Below are 23,212 nucleotides of genomic sequence, written 5' to 3' on the forward strand. Positions count from 1 at the left end.
TCACCACAGTCTGTTTGTAGCATCAGGGCATGGTCTCCCTGGGTATTTGCCTCATGTGTCTGGTGTCAGGGGAAGGGAAGAATAGGGTCTAAAATAAGTTATTGGCTAGAAACCACAGAAAGAGGCTGCTTTAATGTAAACCTGAGCAAGGGAAATGCCTTGTTCCCTTAGCAGAGACTCAGGGAGCCATGCTACTGTACTCAGGATCTAAAAAGCATTGGGGAAAATGATACAGTTTGAGTCAATACTTTTTTTTTTTCCCCTTGGAAAAATGATTTATCATTTGATTCAGTAATTTTGCAAAAGGGCTTGCTTCTTTCCTCTGTCCCTTCCCAGAGCAAGTGTAACCTTCTTTCAGCAACAGTGTGCTTATCATGATTCTACATTGCTTTTAGTGGTTATTTGTTTATTGACATTTGGTTTAATTCTCAGAGATTTCCAGGAATAAATACCAACATTAAGGAATTCTGAAGTCAGGAACTGACTGAGCCAAAATGGATCATTTCAAAAATCATTTTGAAGTTAGGATCTTTACATAGATAAGCTGAGCTGAAGTTCCTCCTGCATCAGCCTTGGCCTCTCTATAGCTGGAGTGGGGAAAAAGGCAGATTTTATTCGGATAAGAAATCAGACAATTGTTTGACGTTAACCTAAAAATTTAGCATAAGGGAAAAAATGAAGTAAAACCTCCCGCACCAACCAAAAAAAAAAAAGAGTGGATTGTCACATGAGCTGCTTTAATAAAGCAAGTTATGGGAAATGTGTGATGATGAGGGGCAGTGCTGTCCTGCACTACCTGCACGTCTGTTCCCATGGGACTGTTTTCTGGATGAGCCAAAGCTGCTTACCAGCTGTTCATGGCAGAGTTCACAGCTTCAGTATTTCTCAGGGGCCACAAGGCCCTTGGATCCCGTTCAGTATTTCTCCTTGATGAAAATCAAAATCAATTCACCTTATTTTTGAGCGTGCGTGTGCAATCAGTGTAATTAAATGGGAGCAGCATTTCCAGGCTGCTGTTGTCTCAGCCTTTGCCTACTCAGCTGATTGCATCTGACCTCCACTTCAGAGTTCATATCTCTGGGCCAAGGAAGCGGCGGTGTGTTACCATTTATTACATCTGTCTTTCTGTACACGCTTTAGATGAGAAGGATTTATTTGCATAATATCTCCGGGCCCTGTTGCTTTTGGAAAGGGCTGGTTGCAGGGCGGGGGGGGGAATGCACACGTTCTGGGTTGAGGGGAAAGCAGCGCTCCTGTGGTGGTCTGGTTGACTCACCCACTTCCCTGTTTCTCAGGCTGGGGACTCAGCCAGCAGGATAATGTGGCTGTGGTGGCCACAGGGGAATAGCTGATGACACTGTGCCGCTTTGAAAACTTGAGCTCGTGCTGAGTGGTCTGACTGGGAGGTTTCAAGACTTCCGAGGAAACTGCCTCACAAAAGCTCATGGTAGACAGGGCTACCTCCCTTGATTACATCCTCTACCTCCTTTGCAGTTGCCATTGTTTTTTAGCACTGAGCCACACAAAGCAAACAAGATGCAAGTAAAATCTGCTCTGGTTTCTGTTTCTGCTGGCTGTAGGACACCAGTCTATCCTCCAGCATGACTTTACTTGTGGGCTCCCCACCTCTGCAGAGTCTGAGGCCCTCATTCCTCCATTGTGAAAGACAGAGAGAGAGAGGTGGAGCAGAGGAGTGGGTTTTTTTAAGCAACTGAGGCATTTGTGTTGAAAACAGGCAATTAGAAATTGATCTATTCTGCTGTAAAGCAGGGAATTGAGTTCTGGTAGTGCAAGCAAATCCTTTGAGATTAGTCTGTTTTTTTCCTGTCTAAGAGAATGTCAAAGAAAAGCAGAAATAAAAAAATAAAAAAAAATAGATTAGGCAAATTCAAGGAAACAGATTCCTGATTCCCACGAGGTCTAATAAACACAAAACTGTGGACAGAGCCTCCAGCCTGGGAAGTCCTTTAGCCCCTAAGTGATGGAGAGTGGGAGGATACATGCAGGCGGAGCATTCCTTTCCACTGGCTTGGTTAACCCGCTCCCTCTCCAAGCTGTGGGACAGAGATGAAGCATTGCAACAGGCGGACCTTCGGTGTGACCCAGCGCAGTTTATCCTTTGCTCTGCCCTCCCTCGTTACTCCAACTGGCTTATTTCTGTGCTAGCTAATCTGTGGTTATGGGATGCCTGGCAGTGGTGTGCCTGACCCCTCCTCAGCGCACTGCTAGGCAGTGCCCTCAGCCCGGGGAACTGCAACACCACCTTTGCTTCTTAATCCAGAGCAACGCTATGACAGGTACAGCAGTGATGCTGAATTAAGATTTGTCCAGCTGAGAACAGAGTTTGGCTTTCAATCAATAGCAGCCTTTTCATTTTTCTTAACTTGCATTACATTGAACAGGGAGCACCGTGGCTCATGATGGCAGGACATGTCAGGAAGGTGGAGCAGGAGCAGAGAAGAGAAGAGCAACACAAGTACAGCTGAAGGGAAAGATGTGGTGCTGTGGCAGGAACAGGAGCAGGGCTGGGATTTTATTGTAGGGTTAAGGTAAACTGATTGGGAGGCAGCTCTGCAAACAGTCATCTCCTGCCTCTTAACCCTCAGTGGCCCTGTGCCTGCACTCGGGATCATGCTGGGCCAGTGGGGAGATCTGTGGGAAAGTGGCCACAACCAGACCACCACACTGAGAAGCTGCCTGCAGTCAGGCTGTCTTACAGTGCCCCTGAAATCCTACCTTGGTTTTCCAATTTTCCACAAAAATGTCTGAGTTCTTTACCTATGTCTACATATGGCCTATATCTATACTACTCATCCCCACCTGCTTCTTGGAACTTGCTCTTTCATAAAAATGCTGAGCAATTATAAGAAGAAATTTAGAGACAAATGCATGTACAAGGCACTCTCCTTCCACCTCTTAAATTGATTTTCCATCTCGCCCTTTGGTTAAGCAGTACATCTGTGGTAAGACCATCCTCTAGAGGATGAACTAGTTTGAACTTAAACTTCTCTTTTGTTTTGAATATATAATGAAGTCTCCAGTGGGCCACGGAAAGTGAGTGATGGTAGCTTTGTCCTGGGGGGATGAGTCCAGGCAGAGCGCTTGACTTGCAGCCCATATGGTTGCCTTCCCTGCTGGACTCACAGATACACTGAGAAGAGACCATGTGCCTCCTTGTGCTCCCTCTTTTCTCCCTCCAGCTAAAACTGAAAAGTCTCAGGGAAAATGCCACAAAGTCTCATCGTAATTTCTCAGTGAAACAGGGCACACTGCTTCTGGGCAGACTTATAGTTAAATCTGTGGTTTCTCTATTTGTCATGCAATTTGAGCACTAACAAATAGTGAGGCTTGCATGTTTTGTGTGGCAGTAACTATGTGCATAGCTGTATTTTGCAATAATAGATGGTAGTTTCTTGTGTTTTATGACTGCTGTGTTCTTGCCTTTGAAGGAAGAGGAACTAATTGGAGATTTCCTTTCCTCCCTTTCCTTCCAGCTGAGAAGGCCCAGATTTCCAATGCGTTGCACCCATCACATTTATGTCCTCTCTAAGCTCATTCAGAAACCCTATGCACTCATTTCAGGCTCCACAAAACACCCTTCGAGGGAATAGCCACAGACTTTGCACGCTTCCAGCGCTCTTCTAAGTATCTGGTCTTGCGATTCCCCACCACTGCCCCTTCCTGCCTTTGCTTCAGCCTCTGTCTGTCCCCTGCCCTTCCTTGGCTCACACTCAACACTGCACAAAGACCCTGTGCTCTGTGCACCGCGTCCTTGTGAAGCGTGTCCGTGCTGCCTCGTCTCCTCAAGCTCACAGGGAGGTGGCTGCACTCAAAAGCACAAACCTCGTGTTAAATCCTGCCCCAGCATTTCTGACCGCCATGCACGCTGCTGCCATTTCAGCCAGCGGCACCAGTGTCACCTCAGTGGGAGCTTACTGTGCATTTGCCATGTGGTTTCTGCAGAGGGACAGCTGCTGAGCAGCCCCTTTTCCATGGCTAGTCACATGCCCTGTGTTGCTTTCCAGTTTTTTCCCCCTAAGTCTGTGGGCATTACACCCTACTAGCTGCAGAGCTTAGTGTGAGGTGGGTGGGGTGACTGTCTGATTTCAGCTTTTGTTCTCTGACAGCCACAAAATTGTCTGTATGCACAGTCAAGGCATGTTGGCTGGTGCTGACTTCAGATCTTAGTCTCTTCTGGTTTTAGACAAAATTAGTGTTTTCTCTCAGCAAGGAACCTGCTTAATGACACAACTCATCCCTGTTTGCTTACTGGGGAGTCAAACATCTTGGTGTGCAATAGAGTATCTGCTGAGGCATCTAATGGGCTGACTTTTCATCCAGTCTCTGTAACAGGCTAGCAGCATCCACAGTGCCCTTAAGAGCGTTATCATCCGAGCGCAGAGTGGAGCATCAACCCTTTCCTCAGGAATCCCATAGGAGCCGCAGCTGCCTTCCCATTAGTTTCAGGCTTGTGTTTCTTTATGGTGCTTACCCCCACGGCAGCTTTGCACCGTAGCACATCTGTCAGAGCCCAGCCACCTTGCCTGGGGCAATTAAGACTTCAACAGCCTCAGAAATGGTGGGGGAACGAAAATACTCATTCCTTTATGCTGTTGGTTTTCTAGGATGACTGTTGGCAAGTCAGACACACACAAAGACACAGGCCAGGTTCAGAACCTTGTCATGCAAGTTACTCTTTCCTGTTTGTGGGAGGTTTTGAATTTACCCAGGTCAGGGAAATAGAGGCAGGGAGAAGATAAAGCTGGGACACATGCAGAGGGGAAGGAAGGATTGAGAGCTGCTGCTTCCCTGTACAATGACCAACTGCTGCTGCCGGTGGCCACCACTTCTTAGGCCTGCTCCCATGCTATGGATAAATCTCTTATCGTAAATCCCCAAAGTCCTGGGATAGTTGTGGATGGCTGCATGAAAGCATCTGTCAAGGAAGATGCCTGCCCAGGCTGCTTTCCCCAGTGTCACCTGTGCTGTGGGAGGAGGATCTGTACACCAGCCTGGAGCAGCAACCTTATGTTGCATCTTCTCATGACAGGGAAAATTCTTAGAGGGGTTCGATCACCACTGAAGCCATTTCAGGAAACTGACAGCATTTGCTAATGCTGAGCTCACACAACCATGTGAGTAATGAGTCACGTTGTCCACTGGTCTCATTTTTGCGCAGCATGTCAAATCAATTGGGGAGAAAAAATGCCAAGGCCTGCGTAAGGAAGAGCTGCTGTATTATTTTTCTTGCTCAGATGTTTTCTTTTCCCTTTTATCTTTTAATTTTCTTGGGTGTGCAGTGGCTTTCATAATTAAGGCTGATTGCTCTTTCAAAACAGAGCCTTACCCAGCTGGGATGTGCCAAAGGGTTACTCACAGGGGATTCTTGGGCCATTCCTACCTGAGCACTCAGATGTCCCAGACCAATAGCAGACACAGGTAGGAGAATGGTTCACATTTCTGTGTGCAAATCCAAGTTCTGAAGTGCTTCCTCCTTCACTGCCCAAGCAAGATTCTCAAGGAACGGAAGGAAAACTCTCCCTAAATTAAAAATAAGTCAGCCAGGCCTATGGGATTTTGCAGCCAGAGATTAAGGTCTCCTTCTATAGCTTCCTTACCAGAAGTGATGTAAAGCAGCCCAGGCCGACATGTATTAGTCCTGCATGGAAACGCAAAAGGCTCAGAGAGTTCAAATGTTCCTAGATGCAGGGCTGAGCTGGAGTACAGACCCTGCTCTTCTTTGCTTGGAAACCTCTGTGTCACTGCCCTCTGTCCCCCAGGGAACTGAATGATTTCACAGCCAGGCTCAGACCCTTCTCTGAAAGGTGTTGGTAGCATTAGAGAAACACAAATGAAAACTTACTGAACACCACAAGTCCCCATCCCTAGGAACAGCTGTGCAGCCTAAAGAAGAGATGCCTGAGTAGCTCCTCTGGTTTTGTTGGTGGCAGGCAACAAAACATCAGGGCTCAAGAGGAGGAGTTTTCAGCTGTGGGAAAGGTAGGCAGACATGGGTCTTCAAGGGGCAGGAACACACTGCTGGCATAGGCTGGGTACTTACACTGCTGTTGGCATTTTCTTTCCTCCAGGAACTTCAGAGAAATCCTTTTTTGATTGTAGATGGAGTTAGCAGATTTGATATCATGCAAGGAGAAATCGGTAAGGTCATATTCCTGTTTTGGAAAAGATTGGCACAAAGCAATAACCTTTGCTATGTTCTGAGAGCTTGGTGGGATGATGTGGACCGTGGTAGCTGTAGTAAACAATTAGTGCAGATCAATCGAGACTCTCACAAGTCCACACACAATTTATTGCAGATATTTAGTAGGATTCCCAAATGCAGTAGCTCTAATCCCTGTTACTTATATATGGTATCTGCTTTCTAAGTATATAAGGACAAGCATAGAAAGGGAGGTCCAGCTAACATCAGGCAGATGCTTCGAGTACAAGGGTCAAACACATTTCTGGGGTAAGCAGGCACAACACAAACATGTGTAGAACTGAATTTTCTTTTCATCCTAATGTTTTCATCTGACTCTCAGTGTTTTCTTTCCTGTGGATATTTCTGTCTGTCTTCTCTGATACTTCCCCAGATGTGTGTCTGAACCCTGTATTGGTTCCATCTTTTCCTCCTGACTCATAACCATGTTTGTCTTTGGGAGCAGCTCTGCTCCCACTTAGAAATAAATGTCTTTCTGTTTCTCACCCCACTGAGAGGTTTGAAGATTTCCTAAACAATGTTCTAGACTGGAAGTCTCAACTTGGTCACAAAGACAGGAGGAGCATGAAAGTAGAAAAGGATGGCTGGGTAGCATCAGGGTTCCCAAGGAACAAAGCTGGTGAATGCTGGGTAGTGGTGCAGTGTTTGCAGGAAGAGAAGAGAGACAGAGGAACTTTGGTTTCTTTTAATAAGCTGGTTCTTACATGTATTAGATGTTGAAGTCCAGTCTTCTAAAGAGATAGTTTTGCTCCGTAACAGTGAGTAATTGACTGAATGCACTGGATTCTTCCTTCCCTTGAGGTGACTGCTGGATGCTGGCAGCCCTGGGCTCCCTGACACTGCGGAAGCAATTTTTGGAAAATGTTTTACCAAAGGACCAAGGATTCCAGGATGATTATGCTGGGATTTTTCATTTCCGGGTATGTATTCTCTGCTGTATTGGTACTGCTCAGGCTTGGCTAGTTGGAATAAATAGGAGTCCAGTTCTTGACATCCTTGAATGCTTTGGTTCTTCAGTGCTGACTCCCAGTTCAAAATTTTGCAGAAAATCCCAAATTTTCTAATGATTCCTTTTGTTCCAGGTGATGCAATAACACTTCAGGGAATTTGAAGCCCTTTTCTGAAAGTTTTGACTCCAGAGGTACAGATACCAGCTGTTCAGATAGACTTGTGTACATATATGTTTTAGATGATATTCTGGTGTTTGCATTGATTTGGACAGTTTGTTATGGCTGTCAGCACGCCTGTGTTCTTTATCTATTTGTACTCATTTTCTGTTTCCTGGTATACTTCACCTTGCCCTTTAAGCTCATAGAAATGCCTTGAAGTTACAAATCCTTGGAGACGAATCAGAGGAACAGGATTTTGATATTTTGAAAAGAGATTTATTTTGAGAGAGAAGCAAGGCTTTTTAGTAAATCGCACTTTCTACCAACTCTTGAAATTCCGTGAATCTCTCAGGAGAGTGTCTGGGTTAGTAACTGGCAGGCCCTGATTGCCTGTATCCGAGTCAACCCCATATCTTGTGGGATTAGAAGCACTTGCACTACCATTAAGCTCCAGAAGCTAAACTGGATGTAAAGAGAACCAGCATGTATTTGGCCATTCATCATCTCCCTTTTTTCATGAATCTGTTTTGTTATACCAAGCAAAGAGCTCTGGCAGTGAGACTGGTATGACTGCCTGGAGCTCTTGTGGAGCAGGACCAAGAAGATTATCTCATGGGCAGTCTAAATTTTGTTCTGTTCCTCTACTCCTCTGAATACCAGATGTTTCTGTCTTGGCCCATTTCCAGCATGCAGAGGTTCACTGTATGAGATAAACCAGCTGAAGGGACACCAGTCCGCTTAAAACACATTAAAAGGATGCAAGCTAGATTTTCTTTCATGAGAGCTTTGAAAAGATTAGTTAGGAGCAATCCTTAAATCTTAAGCAATATAAATACCTTACAGTATTTGAAAATGTTTCCCTTTCATCTCATCTGCAAATCAATGCCACTGTTTCTTGCTTTCCTTGAGCAATAAACCCCTGAGAAAGCTACTCTGAATTGAAATGCTTCTTGGCAATGCCTTTCAATTATTCTATCAAAGATATTTTACTGCCATCCACAGGCTAAGGCACCAGTCCTTGGTTCAGTGAAGAATTGCAAACAAGGCATATCAGATGCTAATATAAACATTCTAGCATATAACTTTTTTTCACCTTTTTAGATCTGGAGCACGTTGCCTCTCAGGAATACAAAGGGCTGCTCCAGTCTTCCTACACAACACTGGCTGTTCAGCTACAAGAGTTAAGGCTGTTAAACACTTCACCAGCTGTAAAGATGGGTGATGTTTTTATCTAGGGAATAATTACAATGACGTTATTTCACCAGGAATTATGTTACTCCTGTGTTTGTATAGGACTCACTTTCTCTGCTGCAGAAACTGACGCCTGTGAGGCAGGGTGTGCCATGCGCTGTGACAGTGAGCAGCAGCAGCTCAGCCTGGGAAAAAAACCCAGAAATATTCTGCAGGGACTACAGGGGGTTATGGCACAGTGCATCATCTCAAAACAGAAGGGATCTGCCCTGAGCATTAATGTCCCTGCTCTCAGGAAGAAACTGATTAAATCTTTAAGGGCCATAAGTGGTCAAGACCTCAGTTTCAGGACACATCCAAAAGGTGCCTTCTAACACCATGCAAAAGAGAATGGTTGAAAGGCATGGGATTTTCACCTTCCTCACTTTCAGAACTGGATTACTCTAAGATCTCTGTCAAAGGAGGAAAAAAAGGAGGCAAAATAACCACACACTATTGCCTCTCTGACTAGCAGCACCCTAGGCATGTTGTTGTCCATTTATTTTTCCTCCTCTTCTAAACCCAGGAAAATAAAGTCCTGATTTAAAAGGATCACCAAAAATGTGGAAGGGAAGAACTTCTGTCCTTGCAGCCTGCCCAAATAGGGATTTTTTATTTCATTTATTGTCACATTCCCAGCTTCGGTACTTTAAATCCTGAAGGTATAAAGAAATTTCATTAAGCCAGAGTCTGAAGCCAAAAAGTGAATGCATTGTCCCTCTCTGAAGGCATACAGGAGAGAATGGCTTCTCCTGTACAATTTCTGCACTCCCAAAGCATCCTAGGACTTCCCATGAGGTTTCTCATTCCCATTGTGGCATTCCCTGTCCTTTTGAGATCAGATGAGACCACGATCTGAAAGTCTGCATCAGTCAGGACAAAGCAGTTCTCTTTATCCAGCTGAAGAAAAATACAGTGCTGTGTTCAGAAGATGTCCAAGCTTGAGCTCCCTACCAAAGATGGCCAAGGAACCTGGCTTTTGGAAAAGTGTCACTCAGTGGGTTTGGACTGCATTAATCCCACAGCCAGTTCCATATTGTTCTTGTTTACCTGTTGTGTTTGCAAATGGAGCACCATGTAGAGGTGTGGCTGGATATCACACCTTTTCTACATACAGCCCTGCTGCCTGGTGTTGGCTGGTAACAGGAGGGAATGTCAGGTGACCAAAAGGACAGGTCCTTTTGGGCTGTCCTTTTGCCTGTCTCTCTTTTGGGCAGAGGAGAACCATGGAAGGCTTTTCCTCAAACCCCATCCTGCTAAAATTAAGCAGAAGCCTCAAACCACTCAGATTTGGAGAGTCCAACCCTGCCATCTCCGATGTAGGAGAAATTGGCTGGTCATGGCTTGGACAGCCATACTCTTCACTGGGTAATAACCTGGCTGGATGGCCAGGCCCAAAGAGTTGGGGTGAATGGAGTTAAATCCAGCTGGTGGCTGGCCACAAGTGGTATTCTCCAGGGCTCAGCATTGGGGCCAGTTCTGTTTAATCTCTTTGTCAACACCAGGCTGGGTAGGAGTGTTGATCTGCTGGAGGGTAGGAAGGCCACACAGAGGGATCTGGACCGACTGGATCATTGGGCTGAGGTCAATTGTATGAGGTTCAACAAGGCCAAGTGCCAGGTCCTGCACTTGGGTCACAACAACCCCAGGCAATGCTACGGGCTCGGGGAAGAGTGGCTGGAAAGCTGCCTGGCAGAGAGGGATCTGGGGGTGTTGATTGACAGCAGCTGAACATAAGCCAGCAGTGTGCCCAGGTGGCCAAAAAGGCCAACAGCATCTTGGCTTGTATCAGGAATAGTGTGGCCAGCAGGACTGGAGAAGTGATTGTTCCACTGTACTCAGTGCTGGTGAGGCCGCACCTTGAATCCTGTGTTCAGTTTTGGGCCCCTCACTACAGGAAAGACACTGAGGTGCTGGAGAGAGTTCAGAGAAGGGCAGCGAAGCTGGTGAGGGGTCTGGAGCACAAGCCTGATGAGGAGCGGTGAGGGAACTGGGGCTGTTCAGCCTGGAGAAAAGGAGGCTGAGGGGAGACCTTATCACTGTCTACAACTACCTGAAAAGAGGTTGTAGCATGGAGGGTGTTGGGCTCTTTTCCCAAGTAGCAAGCGACAGGACAGGAGGAAATGGCCTCAAGTTGCTCCAGAGGAGGCTTAGTCTTGATATTAGGACAAACTTCTTCATGAAAAGAGTTGTCAGGCATTGGAACAGGCTGCCCAGGGCAGTGGTTGAGTCACCATCCCTGAAGTTGTTTGAAAGATGTGTAGATGAGGTTCTCAGGGACATGGTTTAGTGGTGGACTTGGCAGTGTTAAGCTGGACTTGATGACCTTAAAAGGTCTTTTCCAACCTGAACAATTCTATGATTCTGTGATTCCAAGTGAGAGGCTGGGGTGAGGTAGAATGTAAGTGGGGTCAAACCTGCTTTTGGCTTAGCAGACTGTAAGCTGCTTTGCTGCTGGGCAGATCTGGTCTTGTGCTCTTCTAACCGAACAGCTCACTTCGGGGATTTTCATTGACCAAAGCTGTTAAAATAAAATCATGCTAGACTAAATCTATTGCTGGCATACTTCCACTGGAGTCCTTAGCATTACTGCAAATAAGAGCTTGGCCTCTGATGATTGCGAATCATGCTAAGCTACATTAATCTGCTAATGACTCTGGAAATGGCTCCTTTAGTTCATCCCCACAGATCTCTTTTGCTGTCTTCTCCCTTGAAAGATTTCATCAACTGGATCAGCTGGAGAAACACCTGCTCTGTCCACATGCTGGAGAGACAGCCTGTGCCCTCCTCGTCTATGAAGGAGACGGATAACACCTCAAAACAGTCTTTAGTCACTATGCTGTCGCTGTCCATGACAGCACATCAGAGTCTTAACTGAAACACAGAGGAAAGAAAATCTAGAGGCTGGATCTTGACAGAGGCTCTCTGGCCAAGAGCTGTGCTGCAGGGGAAAATCCAAGTGCAGCTGAGGACTAAGACTCACTGAACCATCTGTGTGATTGTTCTTTATCATCTCGAATGCTTGCCATCGCCCAATAATATTAGCATATTTCCTATGTTGAATCTTTCCTCCACTGATTGCAGGATTATTTATATTCTCAAATGACTTCTGCCACTAGGAAATCCAGCCACTTGGTAGCTTGTTTAACAATGCGGACCATTAGCCTGAAGCAGTTCGGAGATAACTTGCACATATCTATGCTTTAGATTAATTCCTGTGCTATTTCAGGAGGCTGCTGCTTGGCATGAATGTTAGCTATTAAAAGAGGTTCATTCTTTTCTCTCTCTTTTTTTCTTTTTCTTTTTTTTCTCTTTTCAGTTCTGGCAATATGGAGACTGGGTGGATGTAGTGATAGATGACCGGCTGCCATTCCTAAATGGAAGATACCTGTCTGTACAGCCTCGAACGTCACATGAATTCTGGCCATCCTTGCTGGAAAAAGCATATGCCAAGTAAATATACCAGGTCTATTCTTCTACATTCTGCTGAATGTTTTCTATGAGTGGTTTCACCTTCTGCTTTATGCAAAGCACACAGGGAGGATTTCAGGCTAACAGTTGTGTATGTTGTGCTGTGCTTATGTGAGGAACTGTGGCTGAATGCGAACACAGGGCCAACATAACCTGGAGATGCTGGTCTCAGGCTGAATACCTAAATGTAACCAGTCCAACTCTGGGATGTTGATGCTTGAGAAGTAAAATGAACAGTGCAATGGTCAGTGATGCAAAAGTGGCTGGGCATCTCCTCCTTACTTTAAGCAAACTTGTTTGGCTCTGTTTTCCCTTCCATATTTTCCTCTGTTTAAAACTACAGACTCTGAGCAGGGATTACCTCTGTTTACAGTCACTAATTAGAGATCTTGCAGACATTTGAAGCAGGCAATGAGAGGAAACATGGCTGAAGAACATGCCCAGGCACAACACATGCACTCCTGTGAGTCCCCGGTCAGCTCTCACTTCACACAGAGAGCTCTGCCTCTTGGCTGAGGTCCTCAGATTACTGCAGCATTAATAATGATTCATGAAGATATAATATTTTTAAAAAATCCTCTGAGGAGTGGAGGGGTCAGAGTGTGGTCCCTTAGCATCTGTAACATTAAATCCACTGAAGAGAAGTTCCTGTGCTAGGGGTAGTTTGGAGGGCTGGAACTGGGATACATGCCCTATATCAAGGTGGTGTAACTTTTGCAATGCAGTAAAGAGGAGCTGAAGAAGAAAGCCAATTATTCTGGCAGATTTGGTTGAGGATAAGCAAATGTAAAAGCAGCATCTGAGTGACTCAGGAGTAGGATGCATTTTGCCGTGAGATATCTCAGAAAAGTTGACTCAGGATTCAGTATCAATTTGCTGCATAAGATTTTAATTACAAAGCAAACCAAACCTCTATTAAATTAAAGTTGCAAGCGATGCTGTTTATGAGATTCCCATTTGAGAAGTTTTTCCCCAGTGCCCATGACAAATTCTTTTCATCAGTGTAGGACAAGGGCAACCCTTCAAAATACAATTAGCCGCAGACTTCATTTGATTACATTCATTAAATACAGTGCGTATGGTGGGATTTAACAGCTTGCTCTACCTGCTCTAAGTACAGCATGTTCCAGCTTATTTGCTGTCTCAATAAAAAGCACATGATAAAAACAACAAGGACTGTGTTGGCAATATTAAATTATTACCTTGTTATTGTACTCTAGCAGAGTGAATTGGGAACAGTGCTGAAAACTTGTTTCTGTCTTGCCTTGGAAGCATGGACAAATACCTTCACCTCTCTTTTCTTCCTATTTATCATTTGCAAAAGGGATACTGGCCGTTTTTGTGAAGAGTCATGACAAAATACAATGTAGAAATGAACAGTTCAGCTCCATTTGATCTGAAACATCCTTTTGAACTAGTCACCCTTGGCTCCCTTCCTGTTCGGAAGAACGAAACTGGATACTTCAATGAGATGCAGCTCATCTCCTTAAAATGCCTGTCTTGCTGTGAGATGCACCTTATTATTTTCCGCTGTCTGTAAATGACTCTAGAAAGCTGCCTCAGATGTGAGTGAATACATAGGAAAAAGTCTCTCTTTGCGTCATTCATTCAATGGGGCGTGTGCTGTGTCTGGCCATGTATTTCAATCACGTGTCCTTTCATTACCTGCATTATCTGGCCCCAATGCTTACACACCCCAGGATCACTGCCTTAGTGTGCATGTCCATTTTGGAAACCATCATTGTACATAGCTTATTAAAACAGAGTGTAAGGACTAATTAAATCTTTTTTTTTTTTTTTTTTTTTTGTCTTCAGGTTACGGGGCTCCTATCAGAACTTGCATGGAGGTTACCTTTCTGATGCTTTAGTAGACCTCACAGGTGGAGTCCAAGTGCAGTTTTCATTGAAGGATCCCCCTCCTGATCTGGAGGAGATACTGAAAGCAGCTGACAAATCCCATTGTCTGATGGGGTGTAGCACCTCAGGCCAGGTGAGTCACAGGGCCAGGAGCATGGCCTTTCTTGATTTCCCATGTTTGCATGAAGTTTGCTCTTTTGAGTGAAAAACGAAGTCCATAGTCACTCTGTGTAACAGGTACAGCTTATGGATGCCCGGAGAGATCTTGGCAGCAGAAAGTAGATAAGGTTATGCAGTAAATAATGTAAAGGCTTTTGGGTATATGTAGATGGACCAGTTTGTCAGAGGGGTCTGTGGCTTCTCTCCTGGCTAATTCCACTGCGAAAGAGTGGTATCCTCTTGCAGCAGGGCTGATTTTGGCCTCATAGCTTTGTGAATGATTCTAGCAAGCCCATAACACACCTCTCTTCTGTGAGAAGATGCTATTATCGCATTGTGATTTGCAGGCTACCTATATTAATGCTGGGAAGTTGCATAAGGCTTTGTGATGCTCAGCAAGTATCTTGCTAAAAAACTGCCAAGGCTTCCCTTACAGCCTGTAAGGGAAGACTGCGAAGTGTGTGACATCGTTCCTGTAGTGCCTGGTTCATCAGGACACAAAGCTCAGCTGTTGCAAACAAGCCAAGGACAAGCCTCTCAGCTCAGGTGGCTGAGGCTCAGCTGTGGGTGACAGGAAAGTTCTGGCATCCTACTCCTCCCAGTGACCCAGTCCAAGTCATTCTGCATTTGCAGCAGCTCTGGACCACTGAAGAACTTGCAAATATGTGAAGACCTGTGGTTTTGTTAAATTTACTGGCTTACTTATGGCTGCAGTGGGAACAGCAGTCACATTCCTCTGGAGCTGCTATATCTGAGATAACTGCTGTAGTCAAAACCAAGTCTCCTTTTTCTGCCATACCAAATGGTAGTTCTGGGAGTTGATGGCCATACCTTTGCAGTGTGGCAGAGCTAAAAGCTGTGCTTTCTCCCTTCTGCAGTGGCAGAGAAACATAGAGCTGAGGAATGGGATTGTACAGGGTCATGCCTACACTGTCACAGGAGCTGTGAAGGTAAGATCAAAGACTTGTTCCTGCCTGGTGATCTTGCACCACTGTTCCGTTCAGAGTAATTTTCATTAGCTTCACTCTGAGGAGGGATTGTTGAAAGCACATAGTTCAAATTCCAGGAGATGGAAGGATTTTGGCACGATGAGAAGAGGGAGGATATCTGAATCCTATCATTTTTTCTAATGGAAAAACGCAACTTAAATTCACTTTTGTTTTGGGACACTTCAACAGCATATACAACATTTCTGGGGATTTTCATTCCATGCTGACTCTTTAAAAATTCACTTTTCTGTTTCAAATGGAAATTGAAGGACTGGCTGAAATACTGGGATTTGTCATATGATGCAAATCTACTTTTGTTCAGCTCAATCACAAGCTGCCTAAATCACTGTGTGAAAAGTAAATATCCAACTAGTTCAAGAACAGTGTTTCTCCATCTTTTAAAGCCATTCTACTCATGAAGAACTTCTGGTTAGATATTAATATTGTTGATCTGAAAACAGGACCAATTTATCATACAGATCAAAAGAAATGAAGATTTTTTTATAACCAGAAGTCAGAACATGGCTTACCCTCCAGTAAGCTGTAACACACACAAGGAGTGTTAACAGTGAGCAAGGCCAAGAAGGAAACCAAACAATGGCTATGCTATCAAGCAAGATAGCTACAACACATTTTAATCTAGGAATTTCAAGTCCTTTGGAAAGGGGATGTTGTTTTCCCCAAGCTATTTTCTCCCGTCTCACCCTCTCTTTAATGGTCTCCTGTATGAGCTTGGCTTTGTTTATAATCCCTTATGGAAACACAGAACAGTTTGGGTTGAAGGGACCTTCAGAGGTCATCTAGTCCAACCCCCTGCAATGAGCAGGGACATCTTCAACCAGATCAGGTTGCTCAGACCCCCGTCCAGCCTGGCCTTGGATGTTTCCAGGGATGGGGCATTGACCACCTCTCTGGGCAACCTGGGCCAGTGTTTCACCACCCTCTTTTAAGTAAAAATTTCTTCCTTATGTCTAACCTGAATCCCCTCTCCTTTAGTTATGCCATGGCACGTTTAGTGCCATCACCATAGCCAGTGTGCTGCTTCTTGAAGGACGCTTGCTCTTAGCCAAGAGCTCTGAAATAGAAAGATGGGAGTTGCCAGGCTCCAGAGGAGATCATAGCTGGTTCTCCCCAGGACAGGGGTGGAGGATCCTGAATTCTGCTGGAGACGAAGCAGGCTGTTTCAGCTTCCTGCTGCTTGTGATGTGCATGGCGAGGAGAAACAGCCTTTGCTCCACCTTACAGGAGTGCCAAGGCATCCAGGGGGTGTCCTGTGGGGAAATGATTTGAGACTGGCCAGGGGCTCAGCCTTTGCCTGGGATGAGGCTGCTGTGGCCTTTCTTTCCCACACTGCCTGTGTGCATAAGGAAAAGGTTTGCTTCTCCTTTCCAATTCCACCATTTCAGCTTCACTGGTGAAAGTGAGTTGCTTCTGGCTTAAAGCAGTGATGGCAACAGGAGAAAAGCACCAAAACTCCAGCTGTTGGAAACCACAATACCATAGATATACACAGACTCTATTTATCATCATCTCTCTGTGCTGATTATCAACATTCACTCCAGGCAGTCTGGTATCCTGGTTCCTCAAAGTCTCCGCCTTTGCTGGCTCACAGCATCAGGTGTGTGGAATTTGGCACTGGACTTTCCCAAGGCTGTTGAAATGATGTGGTGTGATGAGAATGCTGCTGCTTCCCTCTATGTCAGCTATTCACTGTCCTCAGGAAAGCAAAATAGGCAGTTTTCTCCCACACATCATTCCTTTAAAATGAAGCAAAAGGCACTTATTTTTAGCTGCAGTCAAATGAGATCAGAAGTTAAACCAGATCTCCAAGGTATAGAAGAAGATCCATTTTATTACCCTTCTTTTTACTGAATATCGCAATTGTGAAAAGCTGTGATTGAATTTATTTTTCTTTCCTCTTTACAGATACGCTACAAGAATGGCTGGAAACATATCATCAGGGTCTGGAATCCGTGGGGCCGTGGGGAATGGAAGGGGCCCTGGAGCGATAAGTATGGTCTTAAAGCTTTAATCTCATAAGGAGAATAATTCTTTTGTATGATTATTGTAAAGGACCTCTGCCTTGCACCCATTATAATGAAGCAGACATTTTTAAATAAATTCATTAATAAGCATTACTTCCATCTGCAAAGCAACTGCTCACAGAAACCCAATCAAGGGAAAACTGTTGCAGCATTGGTTTCATATGTGGTTTCATATCTCACTAGGCCTAGCTCAAGTATCTCTTTTTGTCTATGTGTACATTTTTCCCAATGGTTAATTCCAGAGAAGTCATGGATGAAAGAGTTGTTATTACCTGGAGTAAGCTCTGGCCATGCCCCTAGACACTGGTTGGCTGCATCTATGGAATTCTCCTGCAGCAATCGTACATGCACCTTCCTGCTCCTTCTTCCCTTCCCATGTGTCTGAATCTGGGAAGAGGATGGCTAGCAGAGTCCATAATAGTAAGGCAGTATTTTTATGCAGTATTGAACACAGACAAGAGGGATCCTTGGTTATTGCAAAGGCAAAGTACTGCCCTGTGGCTTGAACTGATCTTTTGGATCCTGCATACAGCTTTGGAGATGTAAGAAGCACTTTGCTGCTGTGTGTATAAGTTAACTTCTCTTTCATGAGGAAAGGAATGATATAGAGGAAGACTGCAACAGTGTTTTGTAAATAAATAGATGTTAGTTTTCCTGGTGGAATAGCATCAGTGTTTTCCTGACTAGACAGATATTCAGGTGTCACTCTTAGATGAGGTAATAGCATCCCACTTCTTCCTGTTGCTAGGGACGCTTATAACTTCTCTGCTGAGAAAAGTCAGGCTAGTGTGTTGCTTCTGGGTGGGTTGGTGGGTGGTGCAGACACATTTAAGGCTGGGATAATAGCTATCTGCTCAGAGAGCATCCTCCCATTTTTTGGAAGGGTGAACTATAATCCTATCTGTAATTGAAATGTCACTAGAGTGCATTCACAGGTAAGCTGCATAAATCAATAAATTATTGATTCATGCTCTGTTTATTTATCTTACACTCTGCAGAAAGTACAATTATCACTTAATTATAAACATGCTGCTTGGAAACAACATATTTGACTGGCTAATGTGCCCTCTACATGTCAATGTAATATCAGCACTTCGGAGTGCTATGCCTTGGTGCCTCACTAACCTCTCCAGCATGGGGACAGGTGACCAGGCCTTGGAAGGCAGAGGCAGGATTCCCCATCCCAGGGTGGGCAACTCAAACAGACACAGCAAAGGCACAGAGCTCTGTTTGCTGGCCTCAGCTATGAAGGCATCGAGCTCAGCCCTGTTCCCAACATGCAGTTTACTCACCCTTCCTGATCCCTCATGACTTGACAGGCTGGTTAGAGGAAAGGGCTGGCCAGAGAGATGGAAAACCGTGCCTCACATCTGCTTGTTGTTTTGCTCCTGTTTGCAGCTCTCCTCAGTGGGACTATGTTGAGCCTAAATACAGAGAAGCCCTCCTCAGAAATAAGGACGATGGAGAATTCTGGTATTTCGCTATTGATCATACTGTCTACCAGGTTTTATGTTCATGTTCATTATGATAAAAGAGTCATTTAGGCAGTTTTCTTCTCTTAGTGATGGCACAAGGCACACTGTGTTAGCCGTGAGCAAACAGCAAATTGGAGGTTGTTCTGACCTCATGGTTTCAGAGGAAACAAGACCTAGGGAAATGGAGCTGGCCAAGATTGAGTAACGAGCTGGTGAAATATGTGAAAAGTGAGAGAAGTAAAAATCCAGTTTCCTGAGACCTCCTCATTTTGTCACACTGCCCTTCCTCATAAAGCACCTAGCTTGAACCTTGGACAGGCTGGTGCTCGGGGCGGGAGGGAAAACAGGTGGCTGAGCAGGTCATAGAGCTTGTGCACTTGACTACTCTTCAGATGTTTGTGGTTTTTCACTGCCTTCGATTACTCTTAGATTCAGTTTAGCCATGTGTGAGCCATTCTTTAGAAAAGCTATTATTATTCAGAAAGTGCACTCTTGCCCTATCATGCTCTGAGGAAGGCAGGGAAACAGCAGGCTGGTCTGAGATAGACACCGCAGGCTGGACCAAAGCATGAGTGTGGGGCAGGACACTGCGGAGGGACAAAGCAAGATGCAGTGCCAGAGGTGTGCTGGAGACAGCAGGGCCCCACTTAGGTACTACTGAACATGCCCTGTAATTTCCCTGGGGCTTTAGGTGCAGTTAGGGCAGCCCAAATGCATTGAGAGCTGTCACCCTCTGCAAGGTGTCAGCCAGCTCTGCTCCAGCCTGTTGTGCTCTCTGTAAGCCCCTTTTAAAGCCATGAGAGGTTGACATTGGTACCTGATCAGTGTCTCAAACTGAAAGGTGATATTTTCTCCTTCTCTGCAGGATGTCCTGTAAAAACTTCCAGGAGCAATTTTCCCGACTGTATATATGTAACCGCACCCCAACGTTTCTGGACTTTGGAGATCAGCACAGCACAGTGTGGTCTGTGGACAGGCACAGCAACCTGTGGAGACCAGGGCTTGCCACAGGCAGGAACAACTATTCCCCAGGTAATGAACGCTCACTGCAGTCACCCGGTCCTCTCCTCCTCTCCACTAGTACTTTCAGTGACACACTCACTCTCAGCACTGAATTGCAGAATATTGATTGTTGGTTGTTAATGCCTGCCCTTTCCTATTACAGCACCTGTTGGCTAAAGAGGCAGAAACAAAGCAGCAGCACTGGCTGCTGAGTTCAAACGGGACTGGTGATTCAGAACCCAAAAACATCACAGGCATTGAGATTGAGTGAGCAGGTGCAGGGGCTGAACTGAGAGGTGTGGGCAGAGCCATTTTCTTTGGAGCTGTGTTTTGCCACTGGCCCTCTGGTAGAATTTCTGTCCAGGTGCAATCTTGGCCTAAATTGCAGCTTTGAAGGCTTAAAGTCTAGACTGATTTGAGCAGATGCTGTCATCTCAGTCCCTTTTCCCCAGTGTGGGCATTTTACTGCTTTCTTATCAGAGATGCTTCCTGTTTAGTGTTGGCCTAGAAGAAGCCTTTTCCCTCTGGTGCTCAACACTCTGTCTTGTCAATCACAAACACTAACAGGAAGGAAGAGAAGGATAACTTTGGACCATTTTGTCTTTTTCTTTTCTGTGTTTATGATCTTCAACCCACAGTCCTTTCCATCTCAGCCCCTGGATCAGGTGGCTGACTGAGAATCATTGCTTTTCTGCCTTGGGGAAAGTGTGCCATGCAGGTGAAGCAAATGCAGGGGATTCAGAAATCTGCATGACTTTCATGACTTTGCCAGAGATATCTAGAATGATTAATGGGCAATTAGTTTAACTCCAGATACCTCAACTCCTACTGGTATTGTAGAGACTACAGTGCTCTATTGTATTGAAGGCATCTTGGAGCAGTAACTACATGTTCCTCTGGGCCCATATAAGCAAGATTTTACACAAAGACTATGACTGGGACATCCGTGTGGCTACTATTAATCTATTACCACTTTCTCAGCAGGTGCAATTTCAACAAACCCTCAGTATTTCTTCAAAGTGCCAGATTATGACCCAAAAACCTATAATGTATTCATTTCACTCATGCAAAAACACACTGAGGATATACAGGATGCAAAAACCCTGAAGATTGGCTTTTTTATCACCACGGTAAGCACAATCAGGTATCATGTAGGCAGTGTTGTTTTCTGTATGGCTTATTATACCTGTACACTGAAATGAAAGACTGAACTGCCTTTTGGGCTGTAAGAGGAGAGCAGTCAGTATTTGGAGTGAACCTCTCAATGCCTGCTATCTTAGAACATCACAAGAAAAGTAGAGTTAGGCAGGCTTAGTTTCCTTTATTCATGTCTTAAGAGAGGAAAGGTTGAACTTTCAGTTCTGTAGCACCTCAAAACAGTCCTGGAGAAACCCGGGGGGTTCATAGGTTGCAAGAGATGCCAGGGCAATATCCTCTGTGCCCAGCAGTACTGGTGACATGCCTTATTGGCCCAGCACCAAGCACAGCAGGCAGCACTAACCACAGCACTCGAGCAGTACTTCAGGTCTAGCAGGGAATAGAATGGCCCCCAAAATAGGCCTGTCCTGCTCACCTCCTCTTTTCTATCACAGAAATGTCATGTAAAACCATTTTGCAAAATATATGGAAGACTTTGCTCAAGACTAGTGCAAAGGCAATTCACTCAGACCTGGGACCTCTACCACAATTGTTTTGGTTTGGTTGTTTGTTTTGTTTTCTTGGTGACCATCCAGGGAGCTGCCATCTCAAGGGCAGTTCTTATCATAGCATTAGTGGGCTTACTGAAAGTGCAATTGCTAGTGTAGATAGGTGCTAGCCTTTTCCAAAGTGTTTTTGTTGTAGGTTGGGGGGAGTAGGAGGGGGTTGTTCTTAATTTGAAGAATAAAAGGAACCAGAGATTATTATGACCCTAACTTCACATTCTCCTAATCACTGGAGAGGTTTGCTCTAGTCCCAGACTTTGAATAATTGATTCTTTAAGTCTAATAGCTTCTCATTAAATAAGAGCATAGCTTTGTAGCTCATGAAAACCAGTGTCTGAAAAATAAAAATATAATAAAAAGAGTATCCCTCGAGCCAGTGGAATTCACTGTCCCTACACAAGGAGATCCTCTGCTTGATGCAGATATCAGCCCTGCAGGGCTCCATGGGGCCAACTGTGCCACTCAGAAGAAGCTGCTGCTCCTGGTAAATGGGGAATTCACTGCTTCTAGCATCCTCATGAGCTGCCCCCTAACAGTCACCAGACATGGAGATCCCTGCATGCTCTTGCATGATGCCTGCCCACCTTGATTAGTTACCTATTTTGACAGAATTTTCACTGGGAGGTGATGGCATAAGTCTTGGGTCCCTTGAAAAGAGGTTGTTTAATCAGGAAGTAGACAGAGGACAGATTTGCTCTACTCTTGCTTTATATTTAAAACTTCTTTCTTCCCCTCCCATTGATGCTCAGATGTCTTCATTTGTTTTTTCTCTCTTGGTATATTCGCAAGGATGGATGAAATTTGATGAGACACAGCCTCTGTGGGCTGTCTCACCGCAGGCTCAGTTTTGTCTTCTGATCCCAGATGATCTCCTGTGCAGAAGCTGAAGGGCAAGGCCAGAACAAGCCATTACAAGGGGCACCGAACTACTGTGGAGCACCTGGTCAATGAGGGAAAGGGGAATGTCATGCTGCTCTGTCACGCTGTAGCTTTTAGAAATGTAATGTTATTGGTACAAATCCATATAGTAGATTATACAGGAAATATTCCCCCATGGACACAGCCTAAGAATTTTAACATGAGAGCTGTTCTTTCAGCTGCTCACAGCCAGCCTAGTGTCCTGCCCTGGTAGAAGCAAAAGCCAAGTCCAGGAGCTAAAACCAGGATAGGTTGTCATGCAGGCACCCCAGAAATCAATTTAGGCTGGCAATAAGCTCCAAATAGACTTTATTCTAACCAGAACTGCTTAGCAGAGAATCAGCTGAAAACAAGATTTATCCAAAATTATCCGGCACCAGCAACATTTAATAAACTGCAGGTTCGATACACCAGTGGGGATATTTTTACCGTATGACCACACAGGTATGATGATCCGTAGTGTACAGGCACTCACAAGAAGAAGAGGCCTCTTTCACTCAAAGGTACCCAGAAGAAATAATCACTTGCCTGGGGTGGCAAGGTCTCACTCAAGGACTTATCCAGAAGAAAATCACTCACTGAGGATAACGTGAGGGCACTCAATCCCGGGAAGTCTCCTTAGATGGCATCCCAATCTAAGGGGAAGGCTCTATTCACAAACCCGCTGCTCCAAGACCGCTCAAAGGGGGTCTTCAGCAGGGGCCCCATTTTATAGCCAGGCCAGGTCTGGCTGTGATCATTATGAGCATGGTCCAGAAGCTTCTCTGGGCCTGGGCACCTCCTTTGCTGAGGACCCTGTCTATTGATTGAGGGTCCCACCCCACCTGCTCCCCCAGCCAGGGGAAAATGAATGTGAGGAGTCATCGTGATACAGGGTGGAGGGACATGACTGTCAGTATCTGTTGACTAAGGTGCCTACATGAGGACAGGCACAGTGGGGCACAAAATGTGCTAAAGACCCGTCAATTGTCCTGTTGAAAGCTCAGGATCTCATCGGAGTGTGTGCAACTGCCACATAGGTGTACAAGCTCTAT

The 23,212-nt window shown here is 45.1% G+C and overlaps 1 protein-coding gene across 1 annotated transcript in view; it reads left to right on the forward strand.

The window, feature by feature from the left end:
• The window catches only part of CAPN13 (calpain 13), a 52,374-nt gene that overhangs the window by 12,225 nt on the left and 16,937 nt on the right, over positions 1-23,212 (forward strand). Inside the window, exons 3-11 of the mRNA XM_065632589.1 lie at positions 6,090-6,159; positions 7,022-7,140; positions 11,879-12,012; positions 13,846-14,020; positions 14,925-14,996; positions 16,962-17,047; positions 18,479-18,553; positions 19,421-19,587; positions 20,539-20,687. Coding sequence (XP_065488661.1) covers positions 6,090-6,159; positions 7,022-7,140; positions 11,879-12,012; positions 13,846-14,020; positions 14,925-14,996; positions 16,962-17,047; positions 18,479-18,553; positions 19,421-19,587; positions 20,539-20,687 — 1,047 coding nt within the window. The remainder of the gene's footprint in view (positions 1-6,089; positions 6,160-7,021; positions 7,141-11,878; positions 12,013-13,845; positions 14,021-14,924; positions 14,997-16,961; positions 17,048-18,478; positions 18,554-19,420; positions 19,588-20,538; positions 20,688-23,212) is intronic.

Source organism: Caloenas nicobarica, chromosome 3, assembly GCF_036013445.1.
Source record: "Caloenas nicobarica isolate bCalNic1 chromosome 3, bCalNic1.hap1, whole genome shotgun sequence".
NCBI lineage: Eukaryota > Metazoa > Chordata > Aves > Columbiformes > Columbidae > Caloenas > Caloenas nicobarica.